The sequence below is a fragment of the Gymnoscopelus braueri genome (genome assembly GCF_963280865.1).
Source record: "Gymnoscopelus braueri genome assembly, chromosome: 15".
Lineage (NCBI taxonomy): Eukaryota > Metazoa > Chordata > Actinopteri > Myctophiformes > Myctophidae > Gymnoscopelus > Gymnoscopelus braueri.
This window is the reverse complement of record NC_137620.1, coordinates 1,010,635-1,028,134: the sequence shown is the minus strand read 5'-3', so window position 1 is coordinate 1,028,134 and position 17,500 is coordinate 1,010,635. Positions and strand designations below refer to the sequence as shown.

The window sequence follows — 17,500 nt, the reverse complement described above, 5'->3', positions numbered from 1 at the left end:
GTGGTCTTAATTGCTTAAGCCCCACCCCCTCTATGTTCCTATTGGTTGGGCTTTGAACAGCAATAACTCCAGTTTCCAGCATGAAAAAGGCCCCAAACTTGGTGGGTGTTCTTAGACGGCCAATGGGGACAGGTGGTAATTGCTTAAGCCCCGCCCCCTCTATGTTCCTATTGGCTGGGCTTTAAACAGCCATAACTCCAGTTCCCAGCATATTAAAAACCCCAAACCTGGCAGGACACAAACACTTTTCAGGGGTCTGTCATGACAATACTCACACCAGGGGCCATGTCAGGGTCCCCCGGTGGCCTCAGGCTCCAATCCACACCAAACTAGGCACACATACTGTTCAGACATCCGCCATGACAAATGTTCACACCAACAAACCTAAATTGCACACATATGGAGCACTGCATCAGCGATACAGCAGTGTCTAACATGTCAAATGGCCGTAGGTGACCATTGCTCTGATCAGCGAAATATAGGACTCATTTAAAAGTGCTAAAAATTATAACCTCCAACTCCAGATCCTACTACACCCGCACCTCCAACTCCTGGACCAACTACACCTGCACCTCCAACTCCTGGACCAACTACACCCAAACCTACCACAGCAAGCACACCACGTAAGACTATAAAATAAACAAACATTGTCAGTACGAAAGATTAGAATAGTACAAAGTTTTTTCTTTTCTACCTCATTTACAAAGCATTTATTCCATCTTCTCACTGTGTTGTTTTTCTCTGTGTTGTCTTGTGACCCACAGTAACATGTCCTCCTAATGCTGAGTACATAGAGTGTGGTCCAGCTTGTATTCCCAGCTGTCAAGAACCCTCCACCAACTGTACAGGCTCCTGCATTAGTGGCTGCTTCTGTAAGCCGGGCTACGTCTTTAAGGGACGCCGTTGTGTCAAACTGGAGACCTGTGGCTGTCTGGATGAACACAACAACTACTACGAGGTTAGACGCCATACATTGCAATGCTCATGTAAATGATCTATAGATTATCTATAGATGATCTGAGTCAACATGAGAGTCATGATGTAATTCCATAAATAACTTAGGCTGTCTTATGTCTGTCAGCCTGGAGAGATCATCTTTGGTGACGGCTGCTCCAAGCTGTGTCGCTGTGCAGGGAACTACACCTTGCAGTGTGTGGATAATTCCTGTGACCCCACAGAAGAGTGTCGTGAGGTCAGCGGAGTAGCAGGCTGCTATCCCAAAGGTGATAATGTGAAAGAAAACTAAGGCAGCATTGGTTGGCTGGACTGACTGACCGGCAGGCCAGCCCTATATGTGAATGTACCTTACTGACTGACTGACTGACTGACTGACTGACTGACTGACTGACTGACTGACTGAGTCAGTCGTTAACCTTTGAAGTTACGGCATTGGTCAGTCAGTTGGTCTAATAATGAGTTAGCCCATAGCAGAGAAATCATCCCGCCAGGCTATGGGGAACGAGAAAGTTTGTACTGAAAGGACAATGGCAGCTTATCTGGAAACAATCTTTGTTTCACATAACAGCTTCTGATAAAACATTTAAGAGAAAAAGGCCATGCGGTTGTTCAATCATGATACATTTTACATCTTCAAAGGCTAGTTTAAAGGTTTGGTAATAATATTCAGAAGTTTCCATGGAGGAATCAGTTGCTATGTGGTTGCTGCCCTGTCACATTTAACAATCTGAGTGTTGCCGCTTCCTGTATCGTCTTATACACAATAAAACATTTGTAACCCGAGCACACATACCTTCGTCCACCATGTTTCATACAGCTACATCCACCTGCATAGCGTCTGGAGACCCACACTACACCACCTTTGACCGTCGCAAGTACAACTTCATGGGCAACTGCAGCTATGTGATGTCTAAACCCTGCAACCACACCTCCATGCAGCACTTTGAGGTCCATGTCGACAACGAAAACCGCCACAACAGACCTACCATTTCCTACGTGAAGGCTGTGCACGTGTACGTGCGCAGCATGAAGATTTCCATCCTGAAGGGAGGCACAGTACAGGTGAGATAGGCGTAGCACCCAAATTAGTGACCAACTAGTGACTATGATGATGTTGATTAGATTGGCCGGGGCCCTCAGCCGGCATTTCAAAAATCTCTGAAAGGGAAAATGGTGGAGTCCTGATGAAATGCTTTAAAGCACTTAACTTTACTTAACTTTACAATGAATTGCCATGTTTGTTTGTATGATTTGTGTTGCTCTTGTGTAGCTGAATGGGACCAATGTCAACCTGCCAGTCACTCCAGCCAGCGGTGTCTCTGTGTTCAAGTCTGGGAAACACTACACTGTAACCATGGACTTTGGTGTGACCGTCCGCTACGATGGAAACCACTTCATGGACATCAAAGTGATCAAAGAGTGAGTGAAACCCACAACAGACTGTTATTTGAATCATTTGACTGATATAATTCAAAGTGACTGAACAGGTGTCCCATGAATTAATTCCTCTCCACCCTTTCCTTTGCCTCCACCTGGTGACCTGCAGTTACAAGGACACATTGTGTGGTCTGTGTGGAGACTACAATGGTAATGCCAAGGATGACATGCGAAAGCCAGACGGCATCGTGACCAATGACCCCAATGTGTTCGGACACAGCTGGGTGACCGATCCCAAGTGAGTAATGTTAACATGAACGCCGCCTAGTCTATTATGAACAAGCACAAACACACACATTGATACAGATACATTCATCCACAAACATGTGTCTCCATAGCTGTAATAAGAAGCCCAACGTCACGGTCCCAGGATGTACGGATGAGGAACAGGATCTATATGAGAGCTCTGGATACTGTGGCATCCTGTTGGACAAGAGGGGACCCTTTGCTGTCTGTCACCGCAAGGTCAACCCCAATGTGAGTGCTCTTATACACACAAACATATCACACACACAGACAAAAATGCATATGCACTCAAACACATACACTTTTCAACTCCTTTCTTAATACTGTATGTGTTTGTTCATTCTCCAGGACTACTTCAAGGACTGTCTGTTTGACCTGTGTGAGCTGGACGGGGCCAAGCCCATCCTGTGTGAGGCCATTGAAGCCTACGTCAATGAGTGCCAGGACCGTGGAGTCAACATCCCCCCCTGGAGGAACCAAACATTCTGCTGTGAGTCAACTGACCAGTGGAGGATGGAGGGATGGAAAGATGGATGGATGGATGGATAAGGAGATGAGGGGATGAATGTTTAGATGAGCGATATTTCTAAATCATCTAAGCAGAATTATAAAGTATTGAACTAACGATAAAGGTGTCTGTATGTGTGAGTTTATACCTGTTCCTCTCTCTACTTCCTGCAGCTCTGGACTGTCCTGCTAACAGCCACTATGAGCCGTGTGCAGACCCCTGTCAGAATACGTGCGCTGGGAAGCCCTCCATGGGCTGCGGTGGTCCCTGTGTGGAGTCGTGTGTGTGTGACCCCGGCTACATCCTCAGTGCTGGAAAGTGTGTGAGGACCACTGACTGTGGATGCAAACACACCAACGGACAATACTATGAGGTAAATACGAGAGACTGAAATGTCTACCCAACTGATTAATCAATGGCTTTACATGCATTACTCCTTATATCTCTTGGAAACAAAGCAGGCACGCTGACATCAGACTCAACTCACCACCAGATGGTGATATGTTGACAGTTCAGCCCCTCTTTTCACCTGAGTGTCCAAGACATGTGGCCTCAAATCAGATGAAACAATAACTGAATTGATCATTAATGTACAACCGGTGCTCTGGTACCATGTACACTTGTATGTGTAGTATATGTTTCCATATGTTCGGCCATTGTGTTTGTTCTGTGCATTCTATGGCTAGCACAAAGGTCCAAAAACAACTCTTGTTCAGAATCAGATTAGAGAGACCATTTCTCACAGTCACGCCCTTTAAGTGTCTATCTATGCCGTTTCCCGCGTGTGCGTTGAAGTCTTTCAGTAGGATTATGGATCCCTATGTATCACCTGTTTCATGTATCACCCGTTTCAAAATTGCACATACACAGGTCTTTGATTGAAACAAAACGAGTGCTTCCCCTCCCCCATGCACCAGGATGCTTAATTGCTTTTTCCCCCCAACATTTCCTGTCTTCCCACATTTAGCATAACATAATACTATATATTTATTATTATTATATATGTATTCATGAAAATCTCTCTCTCTCTCTCTCTCTCTCTCTCTCTCTCTCTCTCTCTCTCTCTCTCTCAGCCTGGAGAGGAGTTTTATGTGGAGAACTGCTTGTTGAAGTGTAGGTGTAATGCTCCCTTCGTCACCTGTTCGGCAGCAGACTGCCCTCCACTGCATGAGTGTAAACTGCAAGGAGGAGATCTGGGCTGCTACCCCACCAGTAAGTTCACTCTCAACAACAGAGATGCTCTGGCAGAGAAACAAAAAGTAGCTTTGAGTGAAGAAGAAAAAGGGACCTTCAACTTAGATGAGAATCGGGAATGTTTGTTCCAAAACTACCAACAAAAATGTGAATTGAATAAAATGGGTTATAAAAATAATATTTTATTTTCCGACTCCAGGTACTACTACACCCAAACCGCCAACTCCTGGACCAACTACACCCAAACCGCCAACTCCTGGACCAACTACACCAAAACCAACCACGCCAAAGCCAACCACTAATAAACCACCGAGTAAGACTTAAAATGAAAGAACATTGTCCTACTAAAAGATCAGATTTAGAAATATAATTAGAAATTAGATTAGATTAGATTAGATTAGATTAGATTAGATTAGATTATTTTCAAGCCATAAGCTATGTCTTCTATGTCATATGCCATCATAGGACATTAATCCATCTTCTCACTGGGTTGTTTTTCTCTGTGTTTTCTTGCGACCCACAGTAACATGTCCTCCTAATGCTGAGTACATAGAGTGTGGCCCAGCTTGTATTCCCAGCTGTATGGAACCCTCCACCAACTGTACAGGCTCCTGTATTAGTGCCTGCTTCTGTAAGCCGGGCTACGTCTTTAAGGGACGCCGTTGTGTCAAACTGGAGACCTGTGGCTGTCTGGATGAACACAACAACTACTACGAGGTTAGACCATGGCATAGACTGTATAAAAGAATGAATGCTATTGGTTGTGTAGCTTGTCAATCAAATCATACCACCCCTCCTACAGCATACCCTACTTTATCATCAATTTTAAAATAAATGGGACCATAATTCACCAAAACGCATATCATGGTCATTGAAAGAAGACTTTAAACTAGGGACTGGAAGCATATAGTATTTATGACAATGTTTATTGGGGTAATAAAATCAAGTCTAAAGTTTGGCATAAACCCACCCACTTGCATTGAGAGTTATTTCTTCGGACACCAGCAGGGTTAAAACAGCGAAACTACAGGCCATTCATATGAACTGTCACTTCCTATATAGACTCAATTTCAAAGGCAGATGCTGGGCCCTTGGGTTAGACGCAATACATAGAGTACAGAAGTCCTGACGTCACTCGTCCATCCCCTGGTTCGTAAAGTAATTTCGCTATGGAGAATAACATTGGGTCATCTTAGAATCGTCTCATATAAGAATTGTGGTCCAAAAATAAACAAACTGTCTCGGCGATATTGTCAGAAGGTGGCTCTGTATCGTTTATGATAGTCAGTCACTCATATTTGAAACAGTCTGTTTCTGGCGAAAATTTAACTAATTCGTCGGAAGTAACATTTGCGTTTTCTCACCGTCAGTTGATGGCTCATATCCATAAGAGTAGAACCGCCGGGGTCATTTGTTTATTTTTGGAACACAGTTCTTATTTGACGCGATATTAAAGACGTCTATGGGAATTCAGAACGAGGGGGAAAAAACGCGAACCAGTTAGGATGTGTAAATTACGTCAGACTTCGGTGCTCTATTACATCGCTCATGTAAATGATCCATAGATTAAATGAGAGAACGATTCCATATAAATTAGACTTAAGACTGACTTCATGCCCTGTCTAATGTTTGTCAGCCTGGAGAGATCATCTTTGGTGACGGCTGCTCCAAGCTGTGTAGCTGTGCAGGGAACTACACCTTGCAGTGTGTGGATAATTCCTGTGACCCCACAGAAGAGTGTCGTGAGGTCAGCGGAGTGGCAGGATGCTATCCCAAAGGTGATAATGTCAAGAGAAACACTTGACTGACTGATTGACTGACTGAAGTGATGAAGTTACGACATTGGTCAGCCGGTTGGTCTAATAATGAAGTAGACAATCGCAGAACAAACATCCCTCCAAGCTATGGGATGTAGTCTAAGCTCTCAGTAACACATACCTTCCTCCATCTTCCACCATCTGTCATACAGCTACATCCACCTGCATAGCGTCTGGAGACCCACACTACACCACCTTTGACCGTCGCAAGTACAACTTCATGGGCAACTGCAGCTATGTGATGTCTAAACCCTGCAACCACACCTCCATGCCCAACTTTGAGGTCCATGTCGACAACGAAAACCGCTTCAACAAACCTACCATTTCCTACGTGAAGGCTGTGCACGTGTATGTGCGCAGCATGAAGATTTCCATCCGGAAGGGAGGCACAGTACAGGTGAGATGGGTGTAGTACCCACATTAGTGATCAATTAGTGCCTGCAGATGTTGACAGTGGCATATTTGATGAAATTGCTTAACAGCCAAGCTGTTAAGCAATTTCATCAAATATGCCATGTTAAGCAAGAGCTACAGGGAGCTCATCTTTTAGGTGTTTAAAAAATCCCACTTCACCCTGCAGTCAGTAACTAATCAGCCATAACAACAAGAATAAACAATCATTTATAATACTAGATTTTCAGGCCGTCATGCGGCCTTCAAACCTAGTCCTATGTTAATAATTACACCTAGTGATGCTTACCGGAAGGGGAAACGTTGGAGTGCTGATAAAATGCTCTTGTGTTGCTCTTGTGTAGCTGAATGGGACCAATGTCAACCTGCCAGTCACTCCAGCCAGCGGTATCGCTGTGTTCAAGTCTGGGAAACACTACACTGTAGCCATGGACTTTGGTGTGACCGTCCGCTACGATGGAAACCACTTCATGGACATCAAAGTGATCAAAGAGTGAGTGACACCCATAATAGCCTGTTATTTGAATAATTTGACTGATATAATTCAAAGATGCATACAGTAACTGAACAGGTGTCCCATTAATGAATTCCTCTCCACCCTTTCCTTTGCCTCCACCTGGTGACCTGCAGTTACAAGGACACATTGTGTGGTCTGTGTGGAGACTACAATGACAATGCCAAGGATGATATGCGAAAGCCAGACGGCATCGTGACCAATGACCCCAATGTGTTCGGACACAGCTGGGTGACCGACCCCAAGTGAGTAACGTTAACAGGAACGCTGCCTACTCCATTATGAACAAGCACAAACACACACATTGATACAGATACATTCATCCACAAACATATGTCTCCATAGCTGTAATAAGAAGCCCAACGTCACGATCCCAGGATGTACTGATGAGGAACAGGATCTCTACGAGACCTCTGGATACTGTGGCATCCTGTTGGACAAGAGGGGACCCTTTGCTGTCTGTCACCGCAAGGTCAACCCCAATGTGAGTGCTAATACACACAAACATATCACACAAACACACAATGCATATGCACTCAAACCCACTCTCCTTAATATGTATTTGCTTGTTTATTTAGGACTACTTCAGGGACTGTTTGTTTGACCTGTGTGAGCTGGACGGAGCCAAGCCCATCCTTTGTGAGGCCATTGAAGCCTACGTCAATGAGTGCCAGGACCGTGGAGTCAACATCCCCCCCTGGAGGAACCAAACATTCTGCCGTGAGTCAATGGGATGCATGAGGATGAGAGTTATGGGCAAGGAGAGTGAGAAATTAATTGATGGCGGGTCATACCGGTGTTGAAAAGACCCCCGGTCAAGCTAGTAGGGGCATGAAAGCGAACCTTTCCATGAACCCTGGTAGGTCTGACCAGTCAGGTAGGAGGAGAACCTCTTGTATGCCAAGGTCAGCTGATGGGTGCTGCTGATAGGTCTAGATTAAGGATGGGGACTGAGGATTTGGAGGCAGCCAGGGCAGCATGGAGTGTTTCTGTGACTATAATTTGTGCCCTTTCAGTGGAGTGGGCTTGTTTGAACCCAACAGTTTATTCTGTGTGAGATGGAGAGAGAGCTGGAAACTACTCATTGAAGAGTTTGGGAAAGAAAGGAAAAGAGTGATAGTGGTCTGTAGTTCTTGATGTCAGAGGGTTAACGTTTCAGATTCAGTGTTTATTCACACACACGTCCCTCTTTTTCCTTCCTGCAGCTCTGAACTGTCCTGCTAACAGCCACTATGAGCCGTGTGCAGACCCCTGTCAGAATACGTGCGCTGGGAAGCCCCCCACGGGCTGCGGTGGTCCCTGTGTGGAGTCGTGTGTGTGTGACCCCGGCTTCATCCTCAGTGCTGGAAAGTGTGTGAAGGCCAGCTCCTGTGGGTGTAAAGACGTCGACGATCAGTACTACGAGGTAGATGGATTTCTTGTTTGAAAACAGTATTACTGGGTAGTGTGCGCATTCAGGGGGCAAAACCGCATTGACTGAAACACGTACAGCTCTAATCAGCTGTTTGTGATTATAGTCGGCTAGATCAGTGGTTCTCAACCTTTTCAGTCCGCAACCCCCTTAAATAATCATATTTGAACTGGTGACTTGTAGGAGTTGAGGCATTACAATTAGGGGTGGGACGATATATCGATATATCGATATATCGCGATACTTTCTCCCGCGATAAATAATCGATATCCTGCCGAAAAATATATATATATTTTGTTTAAGTTTCTGATACGTTGTTTTTCCTACTCTGTATTTGTGTAATGATGATTTTGAACTGTTTGGTGCTATTTTATGTGTTTATGAATTGAATACAAGGACTATCGTGATATATCGTTGGTGAATATTCATGCAATATATCGTGATATCGCAATATATAGATATTTTCAGATATCGTGATATATCGTTGGTGAAATTTCTTGCAATATATATCGAATATCGTGATATCGCAATATATCGAACATCGTCGAATATCGTGATATATATTGTTATCGTGGGCCTAATATCGTGATATATATCGTATTGTGAGGTACCCATATCGTCCCACCCCTAATTACAATTAGTTAGCACCGTTCCACAGATATATTTTGAAAATAGCCGATCTACAAGCTCACTCAGTTATTTTCAAAAATGTTGCCTCTTTCTTATATTATTTGACTATTACATTTTGGCCAATGTTTGACCATTTTTTATAGTATAGTTTTTATTTTTCTTCTTTATTATTATTATTTTTTTAAGTAGGCTATTAAAAAGGTCTTAAAAGTCCTTAAATTGTCACTTAACTGTCATGTGGTGGTCCCAACCCACAGGTTGAGAACCACTGAGCTAGAGAGAGCCGCAGTGCGTCATCGCGTGACCTCGATTACGTGTGTTTTTTCATCCACATATCCTGTTTAACGACATTTCCTGTAAATATAGTCTTATTATTTTGCTAATGTTGTGAATTCATAATTCTCTCTCCTCCTCTCTCTCTCTTCTCTCTCTCTCTCTCATCTCTCTCTCTTCTCTCTCTCTCTCTCTCTCTCTCTCTCTCTCTCTCTCTCTCTCTCTCTCTCTCTCTCTCTCTCTCTCTCTCTCTCTCTCTTCAGCCTGGAGAGGAGTTTTATGTGGAGGACTGTAGGTTTAAGTGTAGGTGTAATGCTCCCAACATCACTTGTACGCCGACAGAGTGCCCGCCACGCCACGAGTGTAAGCTACAAGAAGGAGACCTGGGATGCTACCCCACCAGTAAGTCCATGTGGTTACCACTCTACTACTCTGCCACTGTAATGTGGAATGCAATGACACCATCCATTAAAGAATGTGAATTACTTGTTTCTTTCAAAACTGGCCTGAAAAAGCATCTATCAGGAAACTTAGATATACTTAGAGTTAGATATGAATTCCCATTGAAATGAGGGGTCATACGCTGCGGCAGTTTTTCCTTTTTCTCCTCTGTAAATATATTTGTATTTGTATTTGTTGATGACATGCATTAATGTGTTAATATTATTCTAAGCTCTGTTAATTGAATATATAGGACCACCATGGAAACAGGTCCCCGGCACTTTTTTGTGTTATAATTTTTTGCCTAAATGTTTTACTGTACCTCCGTACTTAAAAAAAATAATACTTTAATAATTAAAACCAAAAATGGAACAAAACCGACGTTTAGAACCTCTTACCTCTTAAGGCGACGTGTTGTGAGCTTGTAGATCTGCTATTTTGATACATTTCATTCATTTAAAAATGGGAAATGGGACCTTCTGCATAATGAGTACTTTTTACTTTTGGTACTTGAAATACATCTTGATGCCAATACTTCTCTACTTTTACCGAAGTAAATTTTGAATACAGAACTTGCACTTGTAACAGACTATTTCTACAATAGGGTATTGATAAAAAATAAGTAAAATTTTTGACTACTTCTTCCATCACTGCTGATATGTACTGATGTGTACTGTGTCCCCCCTGTCAGGCTCTCAGGACTGTGTGGTGTCAGGAGACCCTCACTACAACACCTTTGATGGGAAGTTCTACAGCTTCATGGGTACCTGCACGTACACACTGGCCAGAGCCTGCAAAAACAACACAGGTACGGTACTACCTACCTTACTGCACAAGCAACACAGGCGTTGAAAGACACATCTGAACATGTTTTGTTTTTCCCACATTTCTTATTTGAATCTCGTGCAAGCTGCACAGAAAAGTAACACTATCTACTACACAGTAACCTCCTGGGTGTTAATGTAACTTTCATTTAAATGAAAATTTAAAAGGGTGTGGTGTTGCTTTATTAACCCATTTAGACCTGAGGCATATTCTAAAAACGCCTTCTAAATCCTGACCTAAGTTTTCTGAAAAAGGATAAAAAAAAAGTCATCTAGGCTTTTTTTTTTTTTTTTTTTAACAAATGTATGTTGTATCAAGTTGATATGGCTAAATAAAGTCTGGTGTGGAGTTATAGACACAATGCGAACTCTTGCATCACTGAGCACCTCTCATAGAAGTCCTGAATGAGCTGATTCGGGTGACACAGGGGTAAAGTACCTGTCCACCACCACTAGGCCGGGGTTTGTATCCACCACGGTGATTCCAGTTTGGCAGAGCTACCATGAACCAAGCCTCCATAGAAGTAAATGGGCAGGGTTTTCCGGTTACCACTAGTTATTTTATAACTATGGAATGAACACAATTGTGAAAATCTTTGAGAACCACTGCTCTAAAAACAAAACCAGAAAAAAAGGGGGAAAAAGAGAAAAAAAATAAAGGGAAAAGAAAAAGAAAAACAAGGAATACATGAATGAGCTGATTCCATCATGAATGCATGAATGTAGGGGTTTCACCAGAGCTGTGTTGGTGTGTTCAGGTCCGTGGTTCTCTGTGGAGGGCAAGAACGAGGAGAGGACCCTGAAAGGTGTGTCCTACCTGAAGAAGCTCTACGTCACCGTGGATGACGTCACCGTCACCATGATGAAGAGCAGGAGGATCCTGGTCAGTATATGTCCACTACATCAATGGTTTCCCAAACTGAGGGCCAGGGGGGTCCCCAAATGTTTTTTGGGGGGTCCCTTATCACTGCAACATTGTTTTCTCACTCAACAGTAAACAAACCATCATACAGTATAAGTATATAGGCTACAGGGTATCTGCACATTTCTAATGTTGTAATGTTATGACTTCTAAGACCTATTAATACCAAATTCGCCAAATTGTCAACTAGTACGCAAGAAGAGGCAAACATTGTGAAAATAGCTAATCTACAAAGCGTTGTGAGCTTGTAGATCGGCTATTTTCACAATATTTGTCTGTGGAACCGAGTCAAACAAAAGTTAATGCCTCAGCTCCTACAATTCCAAGTGCTTTGTCAGTGTGGGGGGTCGCCAGTTCAAATATGATTATTTTGGGGGGTCGCGGCCTGACAGACAGACAGACAGACAGACAGACAGACAGACAGACAGACAGACAGACAGACAACAGCTTGTACTTTACTTGTGTATGTCCATTTTTCAATACTTTATACTTTTAAGAGACACTATTTGTAGATTTATATTACTACAAAAAATAGGCTACATTATAACCAGTAAAGCCATATTATTTACTTTGTCTATTCAAATACAGCTGTTGATCACTGTAATGATATGCCAGGTCCACTAGGTGGCACTGTGGTAATATGAAACTGACCTTGTTTGAGCGTTCTATGGAGTCAGCAGTCATTACACTGAATATTTTGTATGTCTACTTATTACAATCCATGGTAGGCATCATGAGAGAATCACTCTCCTCCTAATCCCATGGATTAGTGAGATTTACAAGCCAGCAGTCGCATCATTTGTTTGGTTCACCTTTTCATCTCTGAAGACCTTTCTGCATCTCGATGTCCTCATGCAGTGGTGGGAGGAAGTAGCGATACTTCAATGTAGAAATACTTTGTTCCAAACAGGGGCGATGCTAGAGTCCGTCAATATTTTGAAAGAAAGAAAGCAACATTTTTTTTTTAAATGTTTTATTAACCCTTTCAATACGGGAACGCACACTGTGTCATTTTAGAATTGTTTTAGCTATAACCATTATTTTATACTTTGGCTATTCAAAAATAGCAGATTTTAAAAAAAATAGCAGATCTACAAGCTCATAGACCGGCACCGAGTGCCGCGCTATGAGCTTGTAGATCTGCTATTTTTAGAAAAATCTTGGAAAATGGGTGCAAATCTTTGAATATGATATGTTGTTTTAAGCGAACATTTGTAACTCAAGTCTTCTAAATCCTAACAGTTTTCTTTTGAAAAAAACTTATGTTGCTATAATATCAGTGGTTCTCAAACCTTTTGGCATGTCAAGGACCCCAAAATTATATATATTTGGCCGCGGACCCCGATCTCAAAATATGTTGTTCCAGGGACCCCCCAGAAACTAAGATTTGAGTTAAATATATATATTCAAAGATTTGCACAAATGTTCACAATTTATTTATTTTTTAATAGCAGATCTACAAGCTCATAGTGTGGCACCGAGTGCCGAGCTATGAGCTTGTAGATCTGCTGTTCTTGAATAGCCAAAGTATAAAATAATGGTTAAAGTGGTCACAGAGATGCGTTCCCGGTTTTAATGGGTTAAAATCAATTATCGATAATTTTTTATAATCAATTAATTGATTAGTTCGATTAACTGTTGCACCCCTACACCCCCCCTCTCTCTCTCTCTCTGTCTCTCTCTCTCTCTCTCTCTCTCTCTCTCTCTCTCTCTCTCTCTCTCTCTCTCTCTCTCTCTCTCTCTCTCTCTCTCTCTCTCCCTCTCTCCTCCTTGCAGGTGGCCGGGCGTCGCGTGGCCCTCCCTCACTCGCCCTCTCCTCTCGTCTCTCTCTCCCTGGCGGGTCAGTACGTCACGTTGCAGACCACGTTCGGCCTGCGCGTGCGCTGGGATGGGAACCACTACGCCCAGATCTCTGTTCCCAGGTTGGTACAGGGACAGGCACTCAGTAAATTGGTCTTCAACAGGGGGTCCGGGACCCCTAGGAGGTCCTCAGAGTGACTACAGGGGGGGGACCACCAAATCTTTGTGCGATAGGAACTTTTCTTTTACATTACCACTTGAACCCTAACGTCCCTATTCTGAGACGAACATTAGCCAAAAATAGCAGATCTACAAGCAGCTTGTAGATCTGCTATTTTTGGCGTAGAGGGAAAAAGAGCGACCAAGTACAGAGTGAAAGGTCAAGTATATACTCAACCCTCAAGTATTGAGGGTTAAAGTGGTTATATGTCTGAAATAAACAAAACAAAAAACATGAATTTACACAACACTGTTGATATGAAGCTATCTATGAAATCTATGTAAACGTTTAATCTGCAACAATATGAAAAACATTGAAGACCCCTGCAGTAAAGTATTCCTTTAAAGGTGTAGAAAGTGGTTTTCTTTTTTGTTTAGTTAAATAGCTAGTAATAATAACAGTAATCATTGCTGTTGAGTGTGTGTGTGTTCAGTGACAGGAGTCTCCCTGTCCCTCCAGCTCTTGAAAATGCATTTTCAAGTTCAGGATACCAATTTTATCCAATCAGGAGAGAGAACTCGTAAAGGATACAGGATAAACAAGTGACATTGGAAGAGATGACACAAAGAAATTATCATACAAATTTGAAACTGGAACACTATGACACTGAAGCTGATAAATGGGCACGTTCTCCTGATTGGCTGAAATTGGCCACCCACCTGAAAAGGCATTTTCTGTTTATTAAAGAGCTGGAGAGACAGACTTTACAGCTTTAACTCACTTACAGCACCTTTACAGCTGCGGTCTGGTCTGGCAATGGCTGAAATATTTACCACTGAGCCAATAGAGCCTGCCTGCTTGCTCAAGGGAGACATTTTGACCTTCAGGCAGTCCCACTTGTCAACCAGTAGTGGTCATACCCTACCACAGGATCTAAATGTCTCAATAGACGAGCAGGGAGACCAACAACAACCAACGCAACTGTTAGTTACATTGTATGGATTAGCTAGACCATATCAACGAGTTATTCGTTCAAATGAGTTCCGGATTGTAGCTTTAAAAGTACGGAAGCACTATTTTCCAGGGATTCGTCCTTTATGATAAGAAGGATTTGCGTTTTACAATGAATACAATAATTAATATCTAAACATAGCAGGAATTACATCTTTGATTAGAGAGAGACGTGCACGTGTTGAGTTGGCGTGCGCAGGTACAGGCCGAGTTCAAAGGTCAGACAAACACATCTGTGCTTGCATGCGTCTCGAACAAATCTTTCCCCATACATGTTGCTTAAATCTTTTAAGCCTGAATGCGAAAATAGCAGATCTACAAGCTCTCAACGTGGCTCTTTGCGCCATGTTGTGAACTTGTTGAACGGCTATTTTTGCGCACTACTAAGTATAAATCATGAGTTTACTCCTCTATCTCCCATCCAAGTCTTTAACTAATCTCTCTCTTATTTTGATTATTACATATTTAAGCCTGACATAGAAAACGGCCAATCTGCAAGCACACAATGTGAGCTTGTAGATCGTAAGCGACACAGGCGCACGATCCATGACGTGTCTTTAACTAATCTCACTTGTGGTGCTTCATCAGATTCTTTCTGTCGGTCTTATCTCCTCTCTAACTTGTATTCCCATAGGAATAAAAGGGCCAATACTTATCGGGTCTTTAAGCCTGAATAAGAGTCTTCTTCATCCCTTAATCTCCTCTCCTCTCCTCTCCTCTCCTCTCCTCTCCTCTCCTCTCCTCTCCTCTCCTCTCCTCTCCTCTCCTCTCCTCTCCTCTCCTCTCCTCTCAGCTCCTACCATGACCAGATGTGCGGCTTGTGCGGCGACTACGACGGCAAACCGGGCAACGACTTCACCAAGCCAGATGGCGCGCTGGCCGGAAACACCAACGACTTCGGCAACAGCTGGCAGACGGAGGAGGACGAGGATGACTCGTGAGTTTTGTGGCGGGCCTCCCGCGGGATTTCTGGGACGTAATGTGGGAATGTGCTGAGTTCCTTAACCCATTAAGACCAGGAAAGCATCTGTGTCATTTTAAGGTTTCCTTGGCTATTCAAAAATAGCAGATATACAAGCTCGTAGCGCAGCACTTAGATTTGCTATTTTTTAAATATCGTGGAAAATGTGTGCAAATCTTTGAATATATATATTTTTAAAGCAAACATTTGTAACTCAAATCTTTGCTTCTGGGGGGTCCCTGGAACAAAATATTTTGAGATCGGGGTCCGCAGCCAAATACATATCTAAAAATGTTTCCTAAATCCTAACAGTATCTTGCTATATCAGTGGTGCTCCAACTTTTTCATGTCAAGGACCCCCAGAATTATATGTATTTGGCCGCGGACCCCCATCTCAACATATTTTGTTCCAGGGACCCCCTCAGAAGAAAAGATTGGAGTTAAAAATGTGTTAATATGTAAAAATGATTTGCACAAAGTTTCACGATTTTTCTAAAATAGCAGATCTACAAGCTCGTGATGAGCCCGGATTGAATGGGTTAAGGGAGATCAGCAGGGATGATTGGGTTTATATAGAGAGTAGAGGGATATGGCTGTATGTCGTACGAACAAGAGGTTGGAGGTTGGATCACGTGGATCTCAGGATCAACATGGGAGCGTCGTGGCTCCAATCTTGTCCTCTGTGACGTCACCTATGACGTCAGTTGTCTATGACAGGGCTTGTCTCCCCGCCGAGTCCCAAACTTACAAGAATACATTATGACCACTTATTAACCACTAATGTCCTATTTAAGAGGGAAAATAACCAATCTACAAGCTCACAAGTGAACTTATAGATCTCCTATTTTCTTTTCCACTATTTCACTATTTCTAAGCCCCTTTGATTTCCATTATATAATAATAAAAAAATAATGAATTGTAAATGTGGAAGTTTGAGGTACTCAGTATGCACAAGAAATGTGCCACATCGGTCCAGCGGTTTGTGAGGTTAGCTCTGGACAGGCAGACAGACACATGCAGACAGACAGACAGACAGACAGACAGACCTTTTTATAGACAGCTAGCCTCCTACAGAGAAGTTTGTACAGTGAGTGACTAACAATGAATACAGCATGTACTGTATGGGATGCTGGTACAGTATATGCTGTACCTTCACACTGTTTTAAAGGTAGTTTTGTTTTAGTTAAAACAAAACATTTGTGTTTGTAAAAGTTAAAGCTCTATATTGTGATACTAATCATTGCTATAGAGTGTTTGTTCAATAACAGCGGTCTCCTTGTCTCTCCAGCTATTTAATAAACAGTAAATATATATATCCTGTTTGTTAAAGTTGCATAGATATTTTTTGATGGATTCAATTCCATCTAATCAGGACAAAGTACCCATTTATCAATTCCAATTGTGTTTGCTCATTTCTTTCCAATTTCACTTGTTTATACTACTGTATATCCTATATCTCTCTCCTGATTGAAAAAAAAAGAAAAGAAGAAAGGAATAATAATAATTGCTATCCCGACCTGAAAATACTGTTTTATTAAATACCTGGAGAGACAGGGAGACCACTGTTACTGAACAAGCACTCTATAATAGTGGTTATTATCATAATATAGAGCTATTTAACACTTATTTTAACAAAACATATAACTTTAACATGTGTACTTTGTGTGTTTGTATATATATATATTTTTTTTTACAGATGCACACCCGGTACCAAGCCAGACCCTGTGTGTGACCCGACACTACAGGCTGAGGTGGTGAAACCAGAGAAATGTGGTAAACTCAAGGACCCCGCCGGACCCTTCAGGTGACTACAATCACTTTCCCTTCTATTGTCTCAGACTGTACTCTCCAACAACCCCAACACATGCCATAACAAATGACCTTTAATAAAACAAAACTAATCATCAAAAAAACCAAGAAATTTGCCGTTGATCGTAGATACACACATGACTGCAGTTGTTTGTGTGTGTGTGTGTGTGTGTG

At 42.4% G+C, this 17,500-nt stretch overlaps 1 protein-coding gene across 1 annotated transcript in view; it reads left to right on the top strand.

Annotated features, from left to right (window-relative positions):
- Positions 1-511: 511 nt before the first annotated feature.
- The window catches only part of zanl (zonadhesin, like), a gene marked incomplete at both ends in the record, with an annotated part of 53,146 nt that continues 36,157 nt past the window's right edge, over positions 512-17,500 (top strand). The window contains 25 exons of the mRNA XM_080451794.1: positions 512-623; positions 765-958; positions 1,082-1,223; positions 1,775-2,019; positions 2,228-2,376; positions 2,504-2,632; positions 2,733-2,871; positions 2,989-3,130; positions 3,322-3,521; positions 4,222-4,360; positions 4,542-4,655; positions 4,866-5,059; positions 5,979-6,120; positions 6,312-6,556; positions 6,915-7,063; positions 7,201-7,329; positions 7,430-7,568; positions 7,663-7,804; positions 8,290-8,489; positions 9,662-9,800; positions 10,531-10,647; positions 11,422-11,546; positions 13,362-13,507; positions 15,350-15,493; positions 17,214-17,321. Of these exons, the coding sequence (XP_080307920.1) occupies positions 512-623; positions 765-958; positions 1,082-1,223; positions 1,775-2,019; positions 2,228-2,376; positions 2,504-2,632; positions 2,733-2,871; positions 2,989-3,130; positions 3,322-3,521; positions 4,222-4,360; positions 4,542-4,655; positions 4,866-5,059; positions 5,979-6,120; positions 6,312-6,556; positions 6,915-7,063; positions 7,201-7,329; positions 7,430-7,568; positions 7,663-7,804; positions 8,290-8,489; positions 9,662-9,800; positions 10,531-10,647; positions 11,422-11,546; positions 13,362-13,507; positions 15,350-15,493; positions 17,214-17,321 (3,824 nt within the window). The remainder of the gene's footprint in view (positions 624-764; positions 959-1,081; positions 1,224-1,774; positions 2,020-2,227; positions 2,377-2,503; positions 2,633-2,732; positions 2,872-2,988; positions 3,131-3,321; positions 3,522-4,221; positions 4,361-4,541; positions 4,656-4,865; positions 5,060-5,978; positions 6,121-6,311; positions 6,557-6,914; positions 7,064-7,200; positions 7,330-7,429; positions 7,569-7,662; positions 7,805-8,289; positions 8,490-9,661; positions 9,801-10,530; positions 10,648-11,421; positions 11,547-13,361; positions 13,508-15,349; positions 15,494-17,213; positions 17,322-17,500) is intronic.